General features: G+C 38.2%; 1 protein-coding gene across 2 annotated transcripts in view; it reads right to left on the bottom strand.

Moving 5' to 3' along the window:
* LOC134527503 (spermatogenesis-associated protein 7-like) overlaps positions 1-18,589 on the bottom strand; it is a 126,254-nt gene that overhangs the window by 91,118 nt on the left and 16,547 nt on the right. For both annotated transcript variants that reach the window (XM_063360228.1, XM_063360227.1), the window contains exon 2: positions 12,136-12,190. In XM_063360228.1, coding sequence (XP_063216298.1) covers positions 12,136-12,181 — 46 coding nt within the window. In that variant the 5' untranslated portion in view covers positions 12,182-12,190. The remainder of the gene's footprint in view (positions 1-12,135; positions 12,191-18,589) is intronic.

Below are 18,589 nucleotides of genomic sequence, written 5' to 3'. Positions count from 1 at the left end.
ACCAGCACTCACTCAACCAGTCTGCAGCGTATCCCCATATGGAGAGCACACTGCAACACACGCACAGACCATCACTCCTGCCCTCACAAGCGAGGGAGCTGTGCAGGCGGTGGTAGTAGCTCAAAATACACCAGCACTCACTCAACCAGTCTGCAGCGTATCCCCATATGGAGAGCACACTGCAACACATGCACAGACCATCACTCCTGCCCTCACAAGCGAGGGAGCTGTGCAGGCGGTGGTAGTAGCTCAAAATACACCAGCACTCACTCAACCAGTCTCGCAGTGTCTCCCATACAGAGAGCACATTGAAATGCACATACAGATCTCTCCTGCTCTCATACCAGGGTACACTCCCTACATAGCCAAGCACGCAAACAAAAGCTTGCTGAACACAATATGCACTATCGGCCGGAAAGGCTTTAGGTTATACAATATGGTTGCAGACAGACATTGTGGAGCCGCACGGAAGCACAGCAGTTCAAGCTTAGTAAACCATCGCCTTGGCAATGGATCATTTACTATGCCCCATTCAATGTGGTACCGGTGAGAAACTGTAATATCAACAAATATGTGCTGAATTGGATTTAAGATCGATAAATATTTGTTTTCAGCGAAGTAAAAGCATGGCTCAAGTGGTTTTAGGGCAATTGTGCGATAATTTGTGTTGCCGAAATTTGCTAGTAAGTTAACGTTTGGGGCGTCTGTTGCATATATGATACATATCTTGTTCATTATATGTGAGGGATTAAGAAATGGAACAAAAGAGTCTGCTGAGTTTTTTTTAAAAAACAACCTCATGCCACGAGATTGGAGACCTTGATTTTTCAGAAGTCTGATTTGCTGATGAATCAAGTGCAGATTCATGTCAGGAACACAATGACCACACTCAAAGAACTGAAAAGTAATCCAGGACCTATGGAGAATGAATTTCTGATTGGTACCTCAGAGACTGGGATGTACAAGGATATCCAGCTTGCTGAAATTGTAACTGGACAAACACATTTTCAGCATGACAGAAAAGCAATCATTGAAAAGGGAATAACAGACATCGAGGGACAATTTTCTAAAACAGCCATAGATGCAGTATTAACATCGTTGTCAATATTTGATACTTTCACATGGCCGGAAACTTCTTCAGAAAGTTTTGGTAAAAAAGAAGTGACAGTACTTGTATCTCATTACAAAAACCTTCTACAACATGATGACAAAGAAAACATACTTCAAAAAGCCCTGGATGAATGGTATGAATTTAAGATGTGCGCTAAAGGATTGTCATCAACAGATTTATTGGGGAAGGAAATGTCAAATGGTGATAGGTTTCCTGTACTTTTGAAGCTCCTCAAAGTCGCCTCTGTTCTACCAGTTTCAACAGCTAGCTGTGAAAGAGGTTTCAGCCAGATGAATCTGGTGAAAAACAAACTCAGATCCTCTTTAGAGACAGAAAGTTTAGATGACCTTATGATGGTGAATCTTAATGGACCACCAATATCACAATTTATACCTTCTGAGGCTATAGATAAATGGTATTTCAGTGCCAAAACTACCAGGCATGTTCAAGGACACAAACGCCATGTCTCTGAGAGTCCATTTGTTAATAAGAAGAAATAGAATAGTGTGGTACAAAAATTTCAATTAATTTCTTATTGTGTTACATTGCTACACAGAAACAAAACAGACTGATGCAGTACTATAAATATAATACAGTATAATCCCGCCGATGCGACCCCCCTCTGATGCGTCCATTCCATTTATACGACCGTTTTTTGAGAAACCGTGAAAACTTTGAGCAGAGAAAGTCGAAAATTCAAGTAAAATCGGCTGAAAAACAAGTCTGTTACACTTTGTTGGGCGCTGTGTGTTCACGTTTATCTTGGCGAGCGCTGTACTGCAATCAGGAAGGCATACAAAAGACGGCTAAAAATAGATACCACCCCTCTAGACTGTCCACGCTAGCCAGTACCGGCCCGCATCACCTGATAGAATCTACGCGCGCGTCTATTGCCGTCCCGGTCCTGTGCCTTTGTCTTGCGACTGGTTAGTGTGATGTGATCTTGTCAGCTGCATCTCAGGTGTCACTGGACACACAAAGCTGTGTTCACTGTGTTAACGACGTCCTATAACATCGCAGACTTCGCACATGCGCAGCTAAACAAAAAAAAATGCGTGGAATTATGCTATACACCTCGGACTCGCATACCCCGAACAATCGCGCTAAGTGAACTCGCGTCACGCGAGTTCGGCTATGCTAGCCAGTTGGTGGTTATTTTCGTTCAAAACGTGGTGAAGGAACTTGTGTGGATCAGGTAGAAAACATTCGGCTATAAACGAAAGATATAAGAACAATGCTATCCTGAAATGCTGTGACATGTTTTTGGAGTAGATAATCACAGCGACAGACCGACAGGATGCGCTCCCGACCTTGCCCTCAGTGATGTTTATTTTGACAGCTCAAGCAATTATCTTTTCCACGGCCCTTCACAGCGTAAAAAAAGAAAAAAAAACACGTTGGAATGCAGACGGAAAAGTAACTATGCAGTAAAATAAATATATTTACGGCCCTGCTAAATTTTTCTATTCAATAAAATTTGAGGTATTATTTTTTTTCAGCAGAAACTGCTGTGTGACTAATAAACAAATTGTATCATAATAACTTATAAAGTATTTATTAACGGCGAAGGACAGTTGTATAAGCCCATAAAAATATTTATTTTACCGAGAATAGACTATACAACCTGTTTTTTGTCAAACGCTGTGTGGGAGGGGAGGAGGATGCTGACCGGACGAATTTCTTACGCTCTCGCAGAAGCTACCACAGCGGCTTTTCTTCGTGTCGGCGGGTTAAGATAACATGACAGCTGAGACGGCTTTTCGTGTGATTGTGGACGCGCCGAGCTTGGCTAGACACTGCCCGAGCGGCATTCACACTATGTATCCGACGATGCGGTGACACCCCGAATTCTCTATTGCGACCATTCCGTTTATAAGTCCGTTTTTCCGGGAACCGTGAGGGGTCGCATCAGAGGGATTCTACTGTATGTAATAATATATAAATATAAATAAATGGTATTACGGTATTAGCATAAGATTACGATCCGTGGTGCTTCTGACTGGTGAACTTTTGACTGACTGGTGAGCCATCCAAATATTTTTCAAGGCCTGCTCATGAGATATCCCAGACAGATGTTATGCATGAAAACATGAGTCATATAACTTCAATTGATTTGTTTTTTTCAAAACAGTTATAAAGTTTAAAAAAGGAGGTTTTGGGGGGGAAAAATATTGAATGGGGCAAGAATTTAACTTTAATATCATACATAAATCTTAAGTACCCACAATGACATAAGTATCAAACTCAATTCAAAATGTTTTAAGGATGAAAACAGTCCAGGGAAAGGTCTATCCTCTAACACTGTATGGTTCGGCTCACTCTGTAGCACAGCACCAATAGTGCAGGTCGCTTTCAGATTTTTTCATGTGGAATCTGGCTGTTGACTTTAGTCGCTTGGTCCATGACCATTACTGCGCTGCTGAGGTATTAGACCAAATTAACACTTTTCACTATAATAAGAAGTAACCAAGTAATGAACAAAGATTGCAGGCTTTCACAGCCATTGTCTGGAGTTGCTTGGCTTCTGGGTTGTAGCCGCATCGAAGTCGAGCTAGGTTTTGAGGATTTCTGAAGAGAGGGTCCCACCCAACAACAGAAAGATCACCTCTGGTTGGCCAAACAGCCCAGCCAACCATAAGAACACAGGCCACTGATTGGCCAGCACTTCCAGCTAATCAAAGAAGCCCAGCTCTGATTGGCTAAACCAACAAGCCAACCCAAAGAAAGATTGGCTCTGATTGGCAAACAGCTGCAGCCAATTAGGAAACACTCCACTCTCAAAAGAGAGTATTAAAAGGCAGGAGATCTTTCAACAACCTCCTTAGGTAACCGCTCCCTGATGATTTTGACTGAAACTTCACTGATATCTTCGCCTTTGACGTTGCTACTAACAAGAAACCAAGCTACTCCAACCAAAACATGGTTGTCAGAGACTTTAGTTTATTTAACAATCAACTAACTAACCATACATCACAAATGGACCATATGGAACTCTACAAACATGTCAAAATTGATTCATATTACAGTGAAACCCCTTAAATCCGAACTAATTATGGCTAGTCAGTTCGGATTTCAATTTGTTCGGATTAGCCGAAAACTAACCATAACATAATGAGTCCTCGTTAAGGTATAGGACTGTACTTTGATCTAGGCAGACTGGTTTTGGCACGCAACGAGCTAGGTTAGTGACCTGGACTGGTGATTAAGTGGCGGGAAGATAGCTCACCATATTGTCGTTTGGCAGGCCTGCACTAAAAATAGAACACTACACTAACAGTCTTGTAGTTAGTCAGCTCTCATCTGTGTGTGTCTCCTGTCATTGCACTGCTTAAATTATGTGCTGTTCATTTTTGTTTCTGTTCAAGTTGCATTGTTAATTTGTTATTGTTGAGTTTTTAATAAAGTGAACAGAGTTAGTTAATGTTTTGATTTTAAATTATAGCAAGCAAAGGAACACAGTTCTTGTACCGTAGAACAAAAACTGAAATCTTTAAAGCGTCTGGATGCCGGGGAAAGTTTGACAAAGTTGGCTGGCAAGTTTGTTGTTGGTAAAGGAACAATCAGTGACTGGAGAAAAAATTGTGTCAAAATTGAACAGTTTTGATGTAACAAGTGATAAAACCTTAAAGGAACGCCATCACGTATCAGTTTCCATAAATGAAATAATTTATAATGAAGCATTTTTTTTTTTTGTGGTGTTCACAAGAGCGACATAAATGAGTGCCTATTAGTGATCCACTAATTCAAGAGAAGGTATTACGGCTTAACGAACTAATGAACGGTGATTCGGCCTTCACTGCTAGCATCGGATGGTTGGATAGATGGAAAAAAAGGCAAGTGATCAGACAACTGTCGATAAGCGGAGAGAATCTATCAGCTGACACAGCTTATGCAGAAGAATACCTAAGCGAATTTGGTGATTTTATTTCATAAGAAAACTACTCGCCACAGCAAATTTACAATGCCGATGAGACTGGGTAGAACTTTAACGCCCTTCCTACTAAAAGTCTTGCTTCTCAAGAGGAATCTTCTGCGCCGGGTTTTAAAATGAATAAACGACATCTTATGGTTTTAGCCTGCAGTTACACAGCGGGATCAAACAAGCTTCCATTGATGGTAATTGGTAAATCTGCCAAACCACGAGCCCTTAAGAATATGAATATGAATTCTCTCCCTGTGTATTACAGGAATCAAAACAAGGCATGAATGACTGGGTTACAGAATAGTGGCAAAATAAAAGTGTAAACTTACTGCGGAGATCTTAGAAGAAGCTTTGGCCTAGCCTCTACACCTGTCACACAAGACAATAACACTGAGCTCCTACATCTTGTCCAGCAAGTACCAGGTTGTGAGGATGCTGGAGAAGGTTGTTTAGAGCAGTGGGCAACAGTAGATTTCAATGAAGAATGCAGGGAACATGAAATAGTGAGTCCGGTCCAAAGCCAACATGATGTCAGTGTAACTAGTGAAAGTGAGGAAGATGAAACTTCAACAGTCAATATGACTTATACTGATGCTGCCTCTGCTCTTTACATCACCTTGTGCTTCGTAGAACAACACGCAGCAGCCCCGCCAAACTATGTCATGTTCATGCAATGCTGGCGCACCATTGTGTCCACGGGAAGGTTTTCATCACTTTGACAAGTGAAGATAACATTTCAAGTGAAAGATTAAGTAATATTGTGTGTGTTTCTATTGTTATTTCATAGTTTTTGGAAAGTGATTAACCTAAAGAATTTCAATAACCAAATTTTACCATTTTTCAATCCTGGATGACATAAGTATATAGACTCATTTACACTTTGTTAGGTATGCTAACTGTATCTCTTTGTCAATTTTCAACTAATTATGTAAAATAAGGTTATAATGTAGAATATATAATTGATTTATGACAAAATAAATAAGTTTCTCTTTTTGCGTGTTTTTCAAACTTAAATTTGTCAAAAAAAACTTGTCCGGATTTCCCTGTATTTCGGATTTCCACAGTTTCACTGTATTTGGTTTTTAATAATATTGAAATTCCACTACAGCGCCATTTGACTGAGGAAAACTAGACAAAGCCTTATAAACCAGCTCTCCTCCCACATAGAACATGCAGAGTCCCTTCCTGGCACCACTAGAGGGATTACAGTCAGGATGAGTTATGGTGACATATCAAGTGCCTGTATTGAAAACAACTGTGTTAATGAATTTTTGTAAGTAACCATATAATCTCTCTTCTCCACAACAGGTCACAGTTATGAGTATAAGCCACTAAACCAGACATCTGAACTACACAAACCATGTTGTCAAGCATCTATGTGCAGGCAATTCCACGCCAAATCAAAATACATTCTACCTTACCCTCTTAGATTAAAATCATTTTTTGGTTTACAGCCTACATACGTAAAGTAAAAAAACAAAAGTTTCTTTATAGATTTTTTTAATTAATTTGGAAAACTTCCAAAAAAAACCTCAAAAGTTGTTTTTTTTCTTCTGATTTACAAAAATAATTGTCACTCGGGAGCAGTTGGTGTGTTAGAAAGCTAAAATTGGTCCCTTTTAAAAAACCTTTTTAATGTGCTTTCATATAGCATATAACTATATAAGGGTTGTATATGAAAAAATACGAAAAAAATATGAAGGAATATATTAAATTTGGTTTTCTCAAAAAGTGAAAATTTTTAAAATTTTTAAAAATTTTTTAAATATGGGTTTTAACATGTTTATTTCACATATTATCTATCATTTTGGGATTGTTATCAGTTCATGAGATATGAGTGAGGCATAAATCAGTGACATAAGTTAGGAGCAGGTAATTTAACTGCACCATTTTTTATTAAATTATTTTTATATTTAACTCTGACGTACAAACACTGATGTCTTAATTACTCATCAACTAAGTAATTCATAGTAGTGTAATTATGTAATACAATTAGACTAACACCAAATTTTAACAGAAAGCATGAAAGCCCATTAAAAAGGCTTACAAATGAAACTAAACTCAAGATTTTTAACACCAACAGTGCCCGAGTGGCAAGTAATTTTGTAAATCTGAAACAAAAATCAAGGTTGTTTGTATTAGAGTTAACACAGTAATATGCGTTCACTTCTGTTACTATATAAATGGTTTTATTGGATTGACTTCACAGTCTACATTTTAAACAAAGTGTATCAGCAGCCTGCACAACAACAACAACGGAAGTCGTTAAAAAAAAAAACAATGCTGCCAACATTAACACATAACATCCTCTTCCACTAACAGAATAATACCAAAACCAGAATCACTTATATTACGTACCTATACTAGGACGATACATATAAAGAACTAAATCGGAATTGTCATCAACACTCCCTCCCAATTCCACATTACATTCTAACAAGATTTAACTTCTCAACAAAATATTCAAATTTACAAGCAGGCAGTCCCTTGGTCATGATATCTGCTATCTGTTCAGCAGACTCTACATAGATTAATTTCACCTTTCCTTTCCCTACCAGATCTTTGACAAAATGATACTGTACATCAAAGTGCTTAGACCTTTTGGTCTCTAATGACTTAGCAATCTTAATGGTTGATTGATTATCCTCATGAACATTAATTACATCAGCCACATCTACTACTTCTTTCAGCAAATTGTGTACGAAAATGTCTTCTGTTAAACATCTACCTATAGCATAGTACTCTGACTCACTGCTACTAAGTGCTACCACACCTTGTTTTTTTGAACCCCAGCAGATAACATTGTTATTCAGTTTTGTTACAAAACCTGAAATACTTTTCCTATCATTTGTGTCAGAAGCATAGTCAGCATCAACATATGAGGATATAGTTAATGTGTTACAATATGACTTTGCTAACTTCAAACCTATGTTAACTGTATATTTAAGATACTTCAAAACATGTTTCAGATGTCTCCAATGGTTGTAAGAGTAACATTTTTGGAATCTACCAAAGTATGATACACTGAAACATAAATCAGGCCTTGTGCAGACTGTAAGATACATTAGGCTGCCTAACAGCTCTTTATAAGGCACCTTAATCTTACACTCTCCATCACATGACAAGTTAAGTTTGGGCTGAATTGGAACTTTACTAGGTTTACATTCTATCATGTTAAATTTTTCAAGAACTCTCCTAATCAAATCACTTTGACTGAGAATTAAGCTTCCATCCTCACCTTTGAGGATGTCCATGCCCAAAAAATGCAACTTTTCATTCGAACTCAAATCTCTCATGCCCATCTTAGACTTAAGAGCAGACTTAGTGTCTTCGAGATCTGCACCAGAATTTGATACTAACAGAAAATCATCAACCCACACTAAGATATAAAAAGTACCCCTATGGTACAAACAAGGATCAATTTTTGATCGCATAAAACCCAGGTTGATCAATTCACTATTTACATAGTCATTCCATGCTTTAGGACTTTGCCTAAGCCCATATAAGGCTTTGTTCAACTTAAGAACTTTATCGTCACTGCACTGTACACCATCCGGTGGTTTCATATACACAGGCACTGGTAATTTGCTCTTCAAAAAAGCTGATCGTACATCGAGCTGGTGTAGCTGAAGACCTCGCTCAACTGCAACTGAAAGCAGAACTCGTAGCGTTGTCATCCGGGCAACTGGAGAAAATATATCTTCATTTTCCAATGTTGGCTGTTGATACCCACGAGCAACAAGTCTGGCTTTCTTCTTCGTAGTTCCATCCACACTTTTAGAAGAGAAGATCCATCTACTGTCAATAACAGATGCATCCATGGGTGCTTCAACCACTTCCCAAGTTTCATTACTTTCTAAAGATGACAGCTCCTCATTTAGTGCTTGCCTCCAACCAGCATCTTTAACTGCATCTTTGAAACTGTTAGGCACATCTGAAGATACTGATAATGCCAGAACATCGACAGCAAAGTTGAGCTCAAAATCTTCCAAGTACTTTGGTAGTTTTTTGTGCCTAGAAGATCTGATTCCAGTTGATTCATCATACACACCCTCAGGATGAAAACCAATGAAGTCACCATCACCATCATCATCAGACTGATTGTTTTCATACATTTGTGTGTCATCTCGTGCAAACTGAGGACATACATCCTGTGTTTCATTTGGAATGTTTGAAGTAACACCTTCTGATGTTGCAGTATGTGTAATACTACCTAAGGATGGGCTTTCAGTATACCCAAGCTCATCAAAGATCACATTTCTTGCAAATTCAACATTTTTCTTTTCAGGATTCCACAGTCTGTAACCATTGTCACAATACCCGGTAAGAAATAACCTTTTAGATCTGTCACTGAGTTTTCCTCCATCTCTATCTTCTTTATGAATGAATGAATATGCAGGACATCCAAAAACTTTTATCTTTGACAGATCAGGCTTATGGTTATACCATTTTTCAGCTGGGACAATTCCATTCGGCAGTGCTGATGTAGCCAGTCTATTTGTGAGGTAGGTGGCGGTCATAATAGCTTCTCCCCACATCTCCTTGCCAAAGTTACTATCTAGCAGGAGACACCTAGTTTTCTCTAAAAGCGTTCTGTTGATTCTTTCTGCCATTCCGTTTTGAGATGGATTTCTGGCCATAGAATAACTAACACTGATTCCTTTCTTTTCACAAAAGCTCTTAAAATTGGAAGACACGTATTCACCACCTCTGTCACACCTTAAATTCTCTATGCGAGAATTAAACTTAGCCTCAACCATAGCTGTGTACATCTTAAATTTTTCAAAGACTTCTGATTTATTTCTCAGCAAATATGTGACACAGAAATGACTATAGTGATCAATAAAAGTCACAAAATAGTTAAACCCATCATATGTTGGTGGGGATATTTTTCCACACACATCAGAAGACACACATTGAAGTACTCTCTTTGCTTTGCGTTCTTCTGGTATAGCCTTCAGATAGGGTAGCTTAGTTTGTTTACCTTTCAAGCACACATCACATAACTCAGTGGGATACTTGGAAGAATGTCCCATTCTTCTATGCATCACATTGCTTGACACAGCTTTCACCATGGCTGCATTAGCGTGCTCTGGTATGAGATGCATCTTAACTACATACAATCTTCCAAACACTTGTCCCAACATAACCTTACGACCACACACAATTTTAACACAAGAGTTTTCAAAACTTACTTTACATCCTTTCTCTTCTAACTTACGGACTGAAAGTAAGTTAAATGCCAAGTTCTCACACACTAAAACATCCCTAATCTTTATGTTTTCACCTCCTTCAGACATACAAGAAATATTTCCTTTGCTTACAGCTTTCAATGACTCACCTGCCTTAGCCACATTAATGTCGAAGTTCACATCAGTTCTATCACTTAGATATTTTTGATAGCAACTTTTTATGATATGGCAACTTGCACCACTATCAATAACAAAAATAACTTCTGTTAGTTCACCATCATTCATTGCAGGCTGTTCACTGTCCACATGCCCGCATGACGAACTTTCTGTATCGAACGATGTCAAAAAAGAAAATTCCACCTCATTTGTAGTTGCAGCAGTATCCTTATTCTTCAATTTTGGACAATTAAATTTCATGTGTCCCTGTACTTTGCAATAATAACACTTTCCATTAAAACTTCTACCTGGAACATAATTACCTTTGTTATGCTTATGCTGTGAATACTGATGAGATTGTCCTCTTAATCCCTTGTATGCTGCAAAAACGTTTTGTGGGCTTTCATCTTTCTTCAGAAGTCTCTCTTCTTCTGCTAATAGAGTATTTTTCACATACTCAAATTTCACAGCCGACTTATCTTTATTATACAATATATCCATGGCAGATACAACACTATCAAAATCTGAGGGCATCGCCACCAACAATTGATTAACCATTTCATCTTCCTCAATCTTTCCACCAGCCACCTTGACTTCCGAGGCCATAGACTCGAATTGCTGTAAAAATTCTTGAAGAGGCTTTTCTTTCTTGTATTCCAGTTTCCGCCAAGCTTTCTGTGCAGTCACCATGGATTTCATCCCACGTTTTTCATATGTAGTTGCTAGGGTGTCCACAATTTCTTTTGCCGTGATTTTATTCATAATCATCGGCAACATGTTGTCTGCCAATCCTTGGACGAGAAGATTTCTAGCTTTGACGTCTTCTTGCTTAAATCGTTTAAGATCAGCTTCTACCGTCGGAGGTTCGGTTGTCAACATGTGTAATACTCCATTCTGTTCCAACAGTAACTTCATCCGATAGAACCAGTTACTAAAGTTTACACCATCAAATGGTCTAATCCCAAATGGTACGTTTGCCGCATTCGCCATACTTGAATACGACATGTTTCACCAAAGACCATACACTGATAATAACCATACACACGAGTCACATGAAGCCCTTAACCAAAAACTGCATATTCTCCATAAAACCAACTATATCTCTTGAACAGAAGTTGCCTACTGGCTCTGGGCCCATAACCTATTAGAGTTAACACAGTAATATGTGTTCACTTCTGTTACTATATAAATGGTTTTATTGGATTGACTTCACAGTCTACATTTTAAACAAAGTGTATCAGCAGCCTGCACAACAACAACAACGGAAGTCGTTAAAAAAAAAAACAATGCTGCCAACATTAACACATAACATCCTCTTCCACTAACAGAATAATACCAAAACCAGAATCACTTATATTACGTACCTATACTAGGACGATACATATAAAGAACTAAATCGGAATTGTCATCAACAGTTTGCTAATTAATTTTAAAAAATAACACCTAAAAATAAAATTGTAAACAAAATTAATTCTTTATTTAATTCATGCAATAAGCTATGAACCAAAAACCTCTGAACTATAAAAGATTCCGGTAAAATTTTAATTAAAACTGTGCTGATTTGACATGGACTTAACCCTGCAGGTAAAATACCCATAACTTACATACATATGCCTAAATGGGAAAATAGATTGACAAAGAAATAAAACGCAGCACTGAATCAATACGACGCAGACAGCCAATCCTCTCCGCCTTACAATCAGGGGGAGGTATATCGCACAAGCAGGGAGAGGCGGAGTGAATATGTCTCTCACCGCTCGTGTCCAGATGAACGCGCGGCGAGGCTCTTGGGTGTCTCATGGCACCGACCTGCAACACAACACACTGCATCTTACTGTTTACATACTTATTATCCAAGAGCACAAATTATGAGTTTTTTTTTACTTCTCTATTGTAACTACTTCTAAAACTTTATCCTAAAAAGCACTCTTTTGTATGCTGTTATAACAAAGTAACTAAACTAATGTGAAACCCAAAATGATATTTATGTACTCTTCCTAATTTTGCACATTAAAAGCAGAACTTTTTTTGTTTTTAAGTTTTCAATACTAAAAACTTGTTTCACGGATTAAATTTCTATAAAATGTAATGTTTTACAAATTATTTACAAAATTCTGTTAGAAAAAATGGCATTCAGCATGAATTACAATACATTATTATTGCTGAATGCCAAACTGCAATGCGAAGGAGACTAAATAATCTAAGCAACAATATGGGAAACTCTGGCCAAATAGCACTGGCAAATCGCGAGACAATTTACTGCATTGCTTTCTAGCTATTTTCGACTCCACGCCACTAGGTGCCACTACTGTAACTGGTGACGCACTTAAAAACTACGTAAACTCTGTGCCGCCAGGTTCGTTGCAATCACGTGTCTCACATATTTCTTACCGGTTTCCCATATTGTCCTTACGATATTTTATCTCGATTGATTGATACATTTGCGATTGATCTTCTGCCTGGTGGTAAGAAGTCCCCTCCCATCACTCTCAATCCCATTCCACTCCCACCCCATCCTCACCAGGAATACTTGCCTTCCTCTTTCCATTCTTCTCCAATCTCTCTGATCTTCCACCCTGAACCCTCCTCCCTCAATTATCCCCTCTGTTCAATTTATCTCCCAGCTTTTCCCAGCCCCCCTCACCCCTTAACGCTCTAAAAAACTTCAACTTTCTACTTTCCTCCTTCTGTGTAGTGTGTCCCACCCCAGCTCCTTCATCATCAAGAATGGCCTATGTGTTTCACCCTTTGCTCCTTCCCTTCTCCTCCACATACCCATCGCCCATCTAGCCGCTCTACATTGTACCCTTTCCAGTTCCGTAATTTCCTTCCCTAGGTATGGGTCCCAAATTGCCACTGCATATTCCGGCATCGGCCTCACCAACATTGAATACACCTTCTCCTTTACTCTCCATCCTGTCCCCTTTAGTGTCCTAACAATCAGCCCCAGCCCCCTCCTCCCCTTCTTTACCACCTGCTGCACCTGCTTTACCCAACCTAGGTCCCTCTGTAGGGTTACTCCCAGGTACTTGTATTCCCCTACTTGCTGAATCTCTTGCCCCTTCCAACTATATACAGTAAAACCCTGTTACGACGTTTTCTCAAGGGACTCTGTGATAAAAACTTATTAACAGGGAAAACTTCTCAAAAGGAAAATAGTAAAGATCAGTTGCTATATAAAAAAAATCATTCAAATGACATACTTAGGTTATGTGCTGTTTGTTCAGCTTTCTCTTTTAAAATTAGACCTTTTGTGGGGATTCCATTACCACAAATATTTATTGTTCGTTAAAAGCCTCGCATAACTTTTAAATGTTTATTATGGAATTGAGTAATTATTCAAAATACTGAATTACCTTTTAAGTTACCATGAAAACCACACATTGGAGACCCTCAGAGGCCCTAGTGCAACCTGTACAGTGAATGACTTGAATTTTATTTTTTATTGGTAGTAGACACCAGTAGGAAGGTACTTATGTATTAGCTCTATCATTACCAATGGCCAAAGTGAGTGGGGGAAAATTTATGTTTGTGACAGATAACATGAGCTGGACGTATACTTGATTTAAACGTCATCGCGTCTCAATTTATAAGTAAGAATGAGAGACGGGGACATGTGTTGGTAAACGATAACGAGCTATAGGCAGTCGGGCACCAGTACAGCAGAAAGACTTTAATACAATAAAATGTGCAGTGTTATTTAAGGTATCAAATAGTGACGTGTGCTGGAGATTTTAAATGTGTAGGGATAATCAGTCAAAAGTAGTTGTGACATAAGATGTAGCCTATTATGTGGACAAGAAGGCAAAGTTTATAAATTATAAACAATTTTTTTTAATGTTTCCAAGTGTACATGTTTTTTAATTTAGATTGAAAATATCATAAATGAATTAGTTGTAGAAAATAATTTATAAAAATATCATTATGATTTTAAAATAATACTATTTAATTACATTCGAGTAAAAAAAAAGAGAGCTTGTGCCCTCCTTGCCTTCTGCCCAACTTTATTTGTAAATTCTTCACTCATTAAATTTTATCTTAAGGAAACAATAATAATTAAAACATCGATGTATCCAATGGTTAGATACAAATACTGCTTAAAAAGCACTATTTTGCACTTTTAAAATCAAAATTTTTCCTGTGGAGGATCCCCGGACCCCCCGTCTTAGTAGGAGGAGAATGGGTTTACATGACATCAAAATCATTTTTTGTCCCCCCCCAACTTTATGAACATAGCTACGCCAATGCTTAAAAGAAAATGTAGATGCGATGCAGTCAGTCCCAAATCGCGACACGCAGTAAGTTTAGGGCGGCCGAGACTCGTAATTAAAAGGTGACCTTAAAGAAAGAAAGGGGGGAGGCTTCGGCTTTTAAACCGAAAGGTTCCGAAGATTACCGAGGTTCTTGTCGAGAAAGGCAGATTTCGATATCTCGAAGTTGGTGGTACTGCCCGACGTCAGCACGACCTACTGAGGTGTGGCTGAACCGAGCAGAGGTTGACTCGCGCGAGGCGGCTACTAGCAGCATAGGGCTTATGGGGAGGACTAGGCCAGCGCTCTGGTGGCCTGGGAAGGAACTAAGGGAACTGGATACTGCAGGAGATGCCAGAGGACAGGCATTCCACGGACATTCAAACTCCCAGGGGAAGTGAATCGCAAAACTACCGCTAGGTGGCATAAGCATATACATTTGGGACTAGAGTGGTGGCCTTGGGGAGAGGCCGACCCTGGCCGGGGTATTGTCCAGTCAAAGCCCTAGGCCAGTGTTCCCAGGAAAACATGGAGAGGTGGGGGGCTGTGGTGCTGCTGATGACAGTGGGAAAGTTTCTCTACAGGACCCGGAGGCATGACTACACTTTGGCAAAGATGATTCGCGATCATGTCAAGAAGTGCTCGTGTCAGGCGAGGTCTTGGAAGTGGCCTGCTCTAAGAGCTTGCAAGTCATAGCAGTTCTCGTCATGGATCGGAGGTGAATTACAGGCGACGTCCGTGCGCCAAGGCGTGGATAAAACGATACTGAGTCTGACTGGATAAGGACTCGGCAAAAATTGGATCTAGAGCTGGGAAAAATTGGGGAGACAAGTCTGACATTGGTTGAATGGGAGTGTACAGGAGGAGGAACAAGTTTAAGTTCTTGCAGCAGAGGAATGACTGGTGACATTATTTAATTTTTTAAAAAAATTCAAATTGAAAATTGTGCCAAAAATACTAGTTGGCGGCACACCCTTTAGCCTACCCACCTCCCTTAACACCTCCTCTAACTTTATTTCCAGGTGTCTCTCCCCCTTTGTTTCTCGCCATGTGCTCCATACCATACCTGTCCCTCCAAAAAAACAGACAGGTATTGCTCCTTTAGTAATATTGCCTCTCCAGATCCCCCATGTCTCTCCCCCTCATTACTAGTAGTCCCTCCTCTCCATTTACTATTCTGACATAGCAATACAGATCTACCCAATTCCCAATTCCCCCTACCCCCTTCATCAGCCTTTCCATGTAGGCATCTCTCACCTCCTTTGTCTTTTTCCCCAGTTCCATCCCCAGCTCCTACATCTCTGCTCTTAGCCCTTTCCCTCCTAGCTTCTTCGCCCTAGCATGCAGCCTCCTGCATCTCTGCTTGATGGCCCTTATCTCGCCAATTCTTTTTTCTAGCACAAAATGCTCCACCATCCGCCCCAGTATGTTTCTGAAGGCCACCTATTGGTCATTAAGCCCCTCAATCTTCACCCACTTGTGATACTCTGCCATCAAGAATGCCTCCACCTCTGCTCTGGGTCATTCCATTTCACATCAACACAGGGTATAAACCTGACCAACTCAGAATTTGATGAAATTTGGAATGAAGGTTGTCCTCATAGAGATTAAGAAAAAAGCCATTATTTTTTCAAATACCTCAAACTGTTTCAAAATTACAGCTATGTAAAGTTTCACAAAATCTGCCAAAAAAAACTTTAATATATTTTGAGATCACCATAGTTTTTCTCCTAATTGAGCTAGAGAGATGGGAGTTGTGTAATTTTACTCAGTTTTAAATGCTCTTTCTTTTGATGTAAAACACAACATACTTTTTTATAAAAAGGTTTTTTGAGAAATCAAATTAAAAAATTTTTATTTATATTTTCTCAAAAATCACATTTTTGAAAGTTTTTAAAATATTCCTATAAATAATTTATACATTTGGTAAGTGATTCTCAAAATTTCAAAGTGGGAATCTAATGGGTTCATAGTTGAATAATAATTAAAAAAAGGGTATTTTATGTTTTTGTTTCAGTTTATTACTATGTACCCTAACTTTACTTAATTTATTTCTGAAGGTGATTATTACCATAATTAATTATGTACTAAGGAGGGTTGCCTCTAAGACAACAATTTAGTTATTTACAAAATAATATTTTTTTTTAGTTAAGTTGGAAATAGTTTTTATAACTTACTTTATAATGCATTTTATTTGAAAATGTAAGGAGACACTCATAAATAACAATCAGCAGAGTCTGTTCTAGATGATTCTTCAAGTTGTGACATGAAAGGTGACTAATAGTGGGTAGGTCTGTTGATTGTTTCATGAGCTGACATGAGCCTCACAGTCAAGCTGAGACAGGCTCACTCTCAGTTCTCTCTTCGGTCTGTGTTACATTGTTTAGTCTGCATCTGCAGTTGGTATGAGTAGGATGTCAGTGAACAATCTTTTGTGCTCAAATAAGTTAAAATATAAGTTCTATTAATTCCTTAAAAGTATTTTTTATATTTAGTGAGTGTTTATAACAAAATTATTTTTTAAGTACTACATCATAAACATTTATTGAAGCTCTTTGAAAAACACAATGAATATACAATAAGCTAGGCCTATATGATGTTAGTGAGATGGTTACTTTCTAAAGTTTAAAAAAAATTTTAAACGGACAATGGAAAGCAAAAACAAATTCATTAAATAACAATGTTTTAACCCGCAAAAAAAAAACTAATAACACAATTAGGGATAAAAGGAGACTGAGAAATGTAACATCTTGGATGTTAAGTTTATATCCTGGAATACCTAAAGAAGCCAAAATTTATGATTTTTGTAGGAAAGAAATTGGAAATTTAAAGGTAGACAATACAAATCAACCAGGCCCCTCTGACCTGTCTTGTTCTCCAATCAAAACTACTGAGGAATACAGTTCTCAGTCACATGACCCATCCACTCCTTTAGATCCAAAAATTGTAATTGAACAATTGAATACTTCAACAGTTGAACAAGAAGAGTCTCCTTCTAACAATAATAAAATTCACTCTGAGCATTATTCTACAGAGAAAGTAAAAAGATAAACTCTTTTTAGCAGCTGAAGATTCATCTAGTGATGATGAGAATCTAGATGAGTCAGTTTTACAAAACCTCAAAGAAAAATTTTCTAAATTAACAAATAGAGTTAAGAAGTTAATGTTACTTATGTGTCTCCCAGAGAATTGGGGCATTAGAAAAAAATGTGGGAATTTAATGCACCAAATTATATGGTTAGACAGGCAAAAAAAATATTAAAAGATAAGGGTATTTTAGAAAGTCATAACCCAAAGCCTGGAAAGGCTCTTTTAAAAGCTATTGTCAATACTGTTAAGTAATTTTATGAAGTGATGATATACGCAGAATAATGCTCGGTATTAAGGACTGTTTGACTAGTCTATTCGAATTGAATTTAAACAAAAATGTCAAAATGACTAATGTTGTGTAATCTGAAGGAAGCTTACTTATTGTTTCAGGAAGGATTCTGAGATATTACAATAGGTTTTTCAAAATTGGCTGAGCTGAGACCAAAACACTGCATACTCACAGGCCAAAGTGGTACACATTCAGTCTGTGTATGCACAATCCACCAGAACTTAAACTTAATGATAGAAAATACGAAATTAGGAGCTTTGATGAATGGACAACTAAATACTTATAAACACTGTTTGGCAAAAATTCTGTGTAATCCACCAAACATTAACTGCTATACAAGTGAATGTACAGAATGCCCAGGTATTGCCCCAATTCACAAAATCATTGATGAGGCTTTTGAAGAAAATCTTATAGAAAATGCCATTTATCGTAGGTGGGTGTCTGTTGATTGTTGCAGTCTCGAAACTTTAGAGAAATCTAATGAAGATTTTAGAAATATTTTTTTTGACAAACTGACCATTTTAAAAAAGCATGATTTTATTGCAAAGCAGCAGTTATCATTCATTAATGACAAAAAAG

Source organism: Bacillus rossius, chromosome 1 (assembly GCF_032445375.1).
Source record: "Bacillus rossius redtenbacheri isolate Brsri chromosome 1, Brsri_v3, whole genome shotgun sequence".
Classification (NCBI taxonomy): Eukaryota; Metazoa; Arthropoda; class Insecta; order Phasmatodea; family Bacillidae; genus Bacillus; species Bacillus rossius.
Note: the sequence above shows the minus strand (reverse complement) of the source record. Positions and strands in the feature narration are given on the sequence as shown.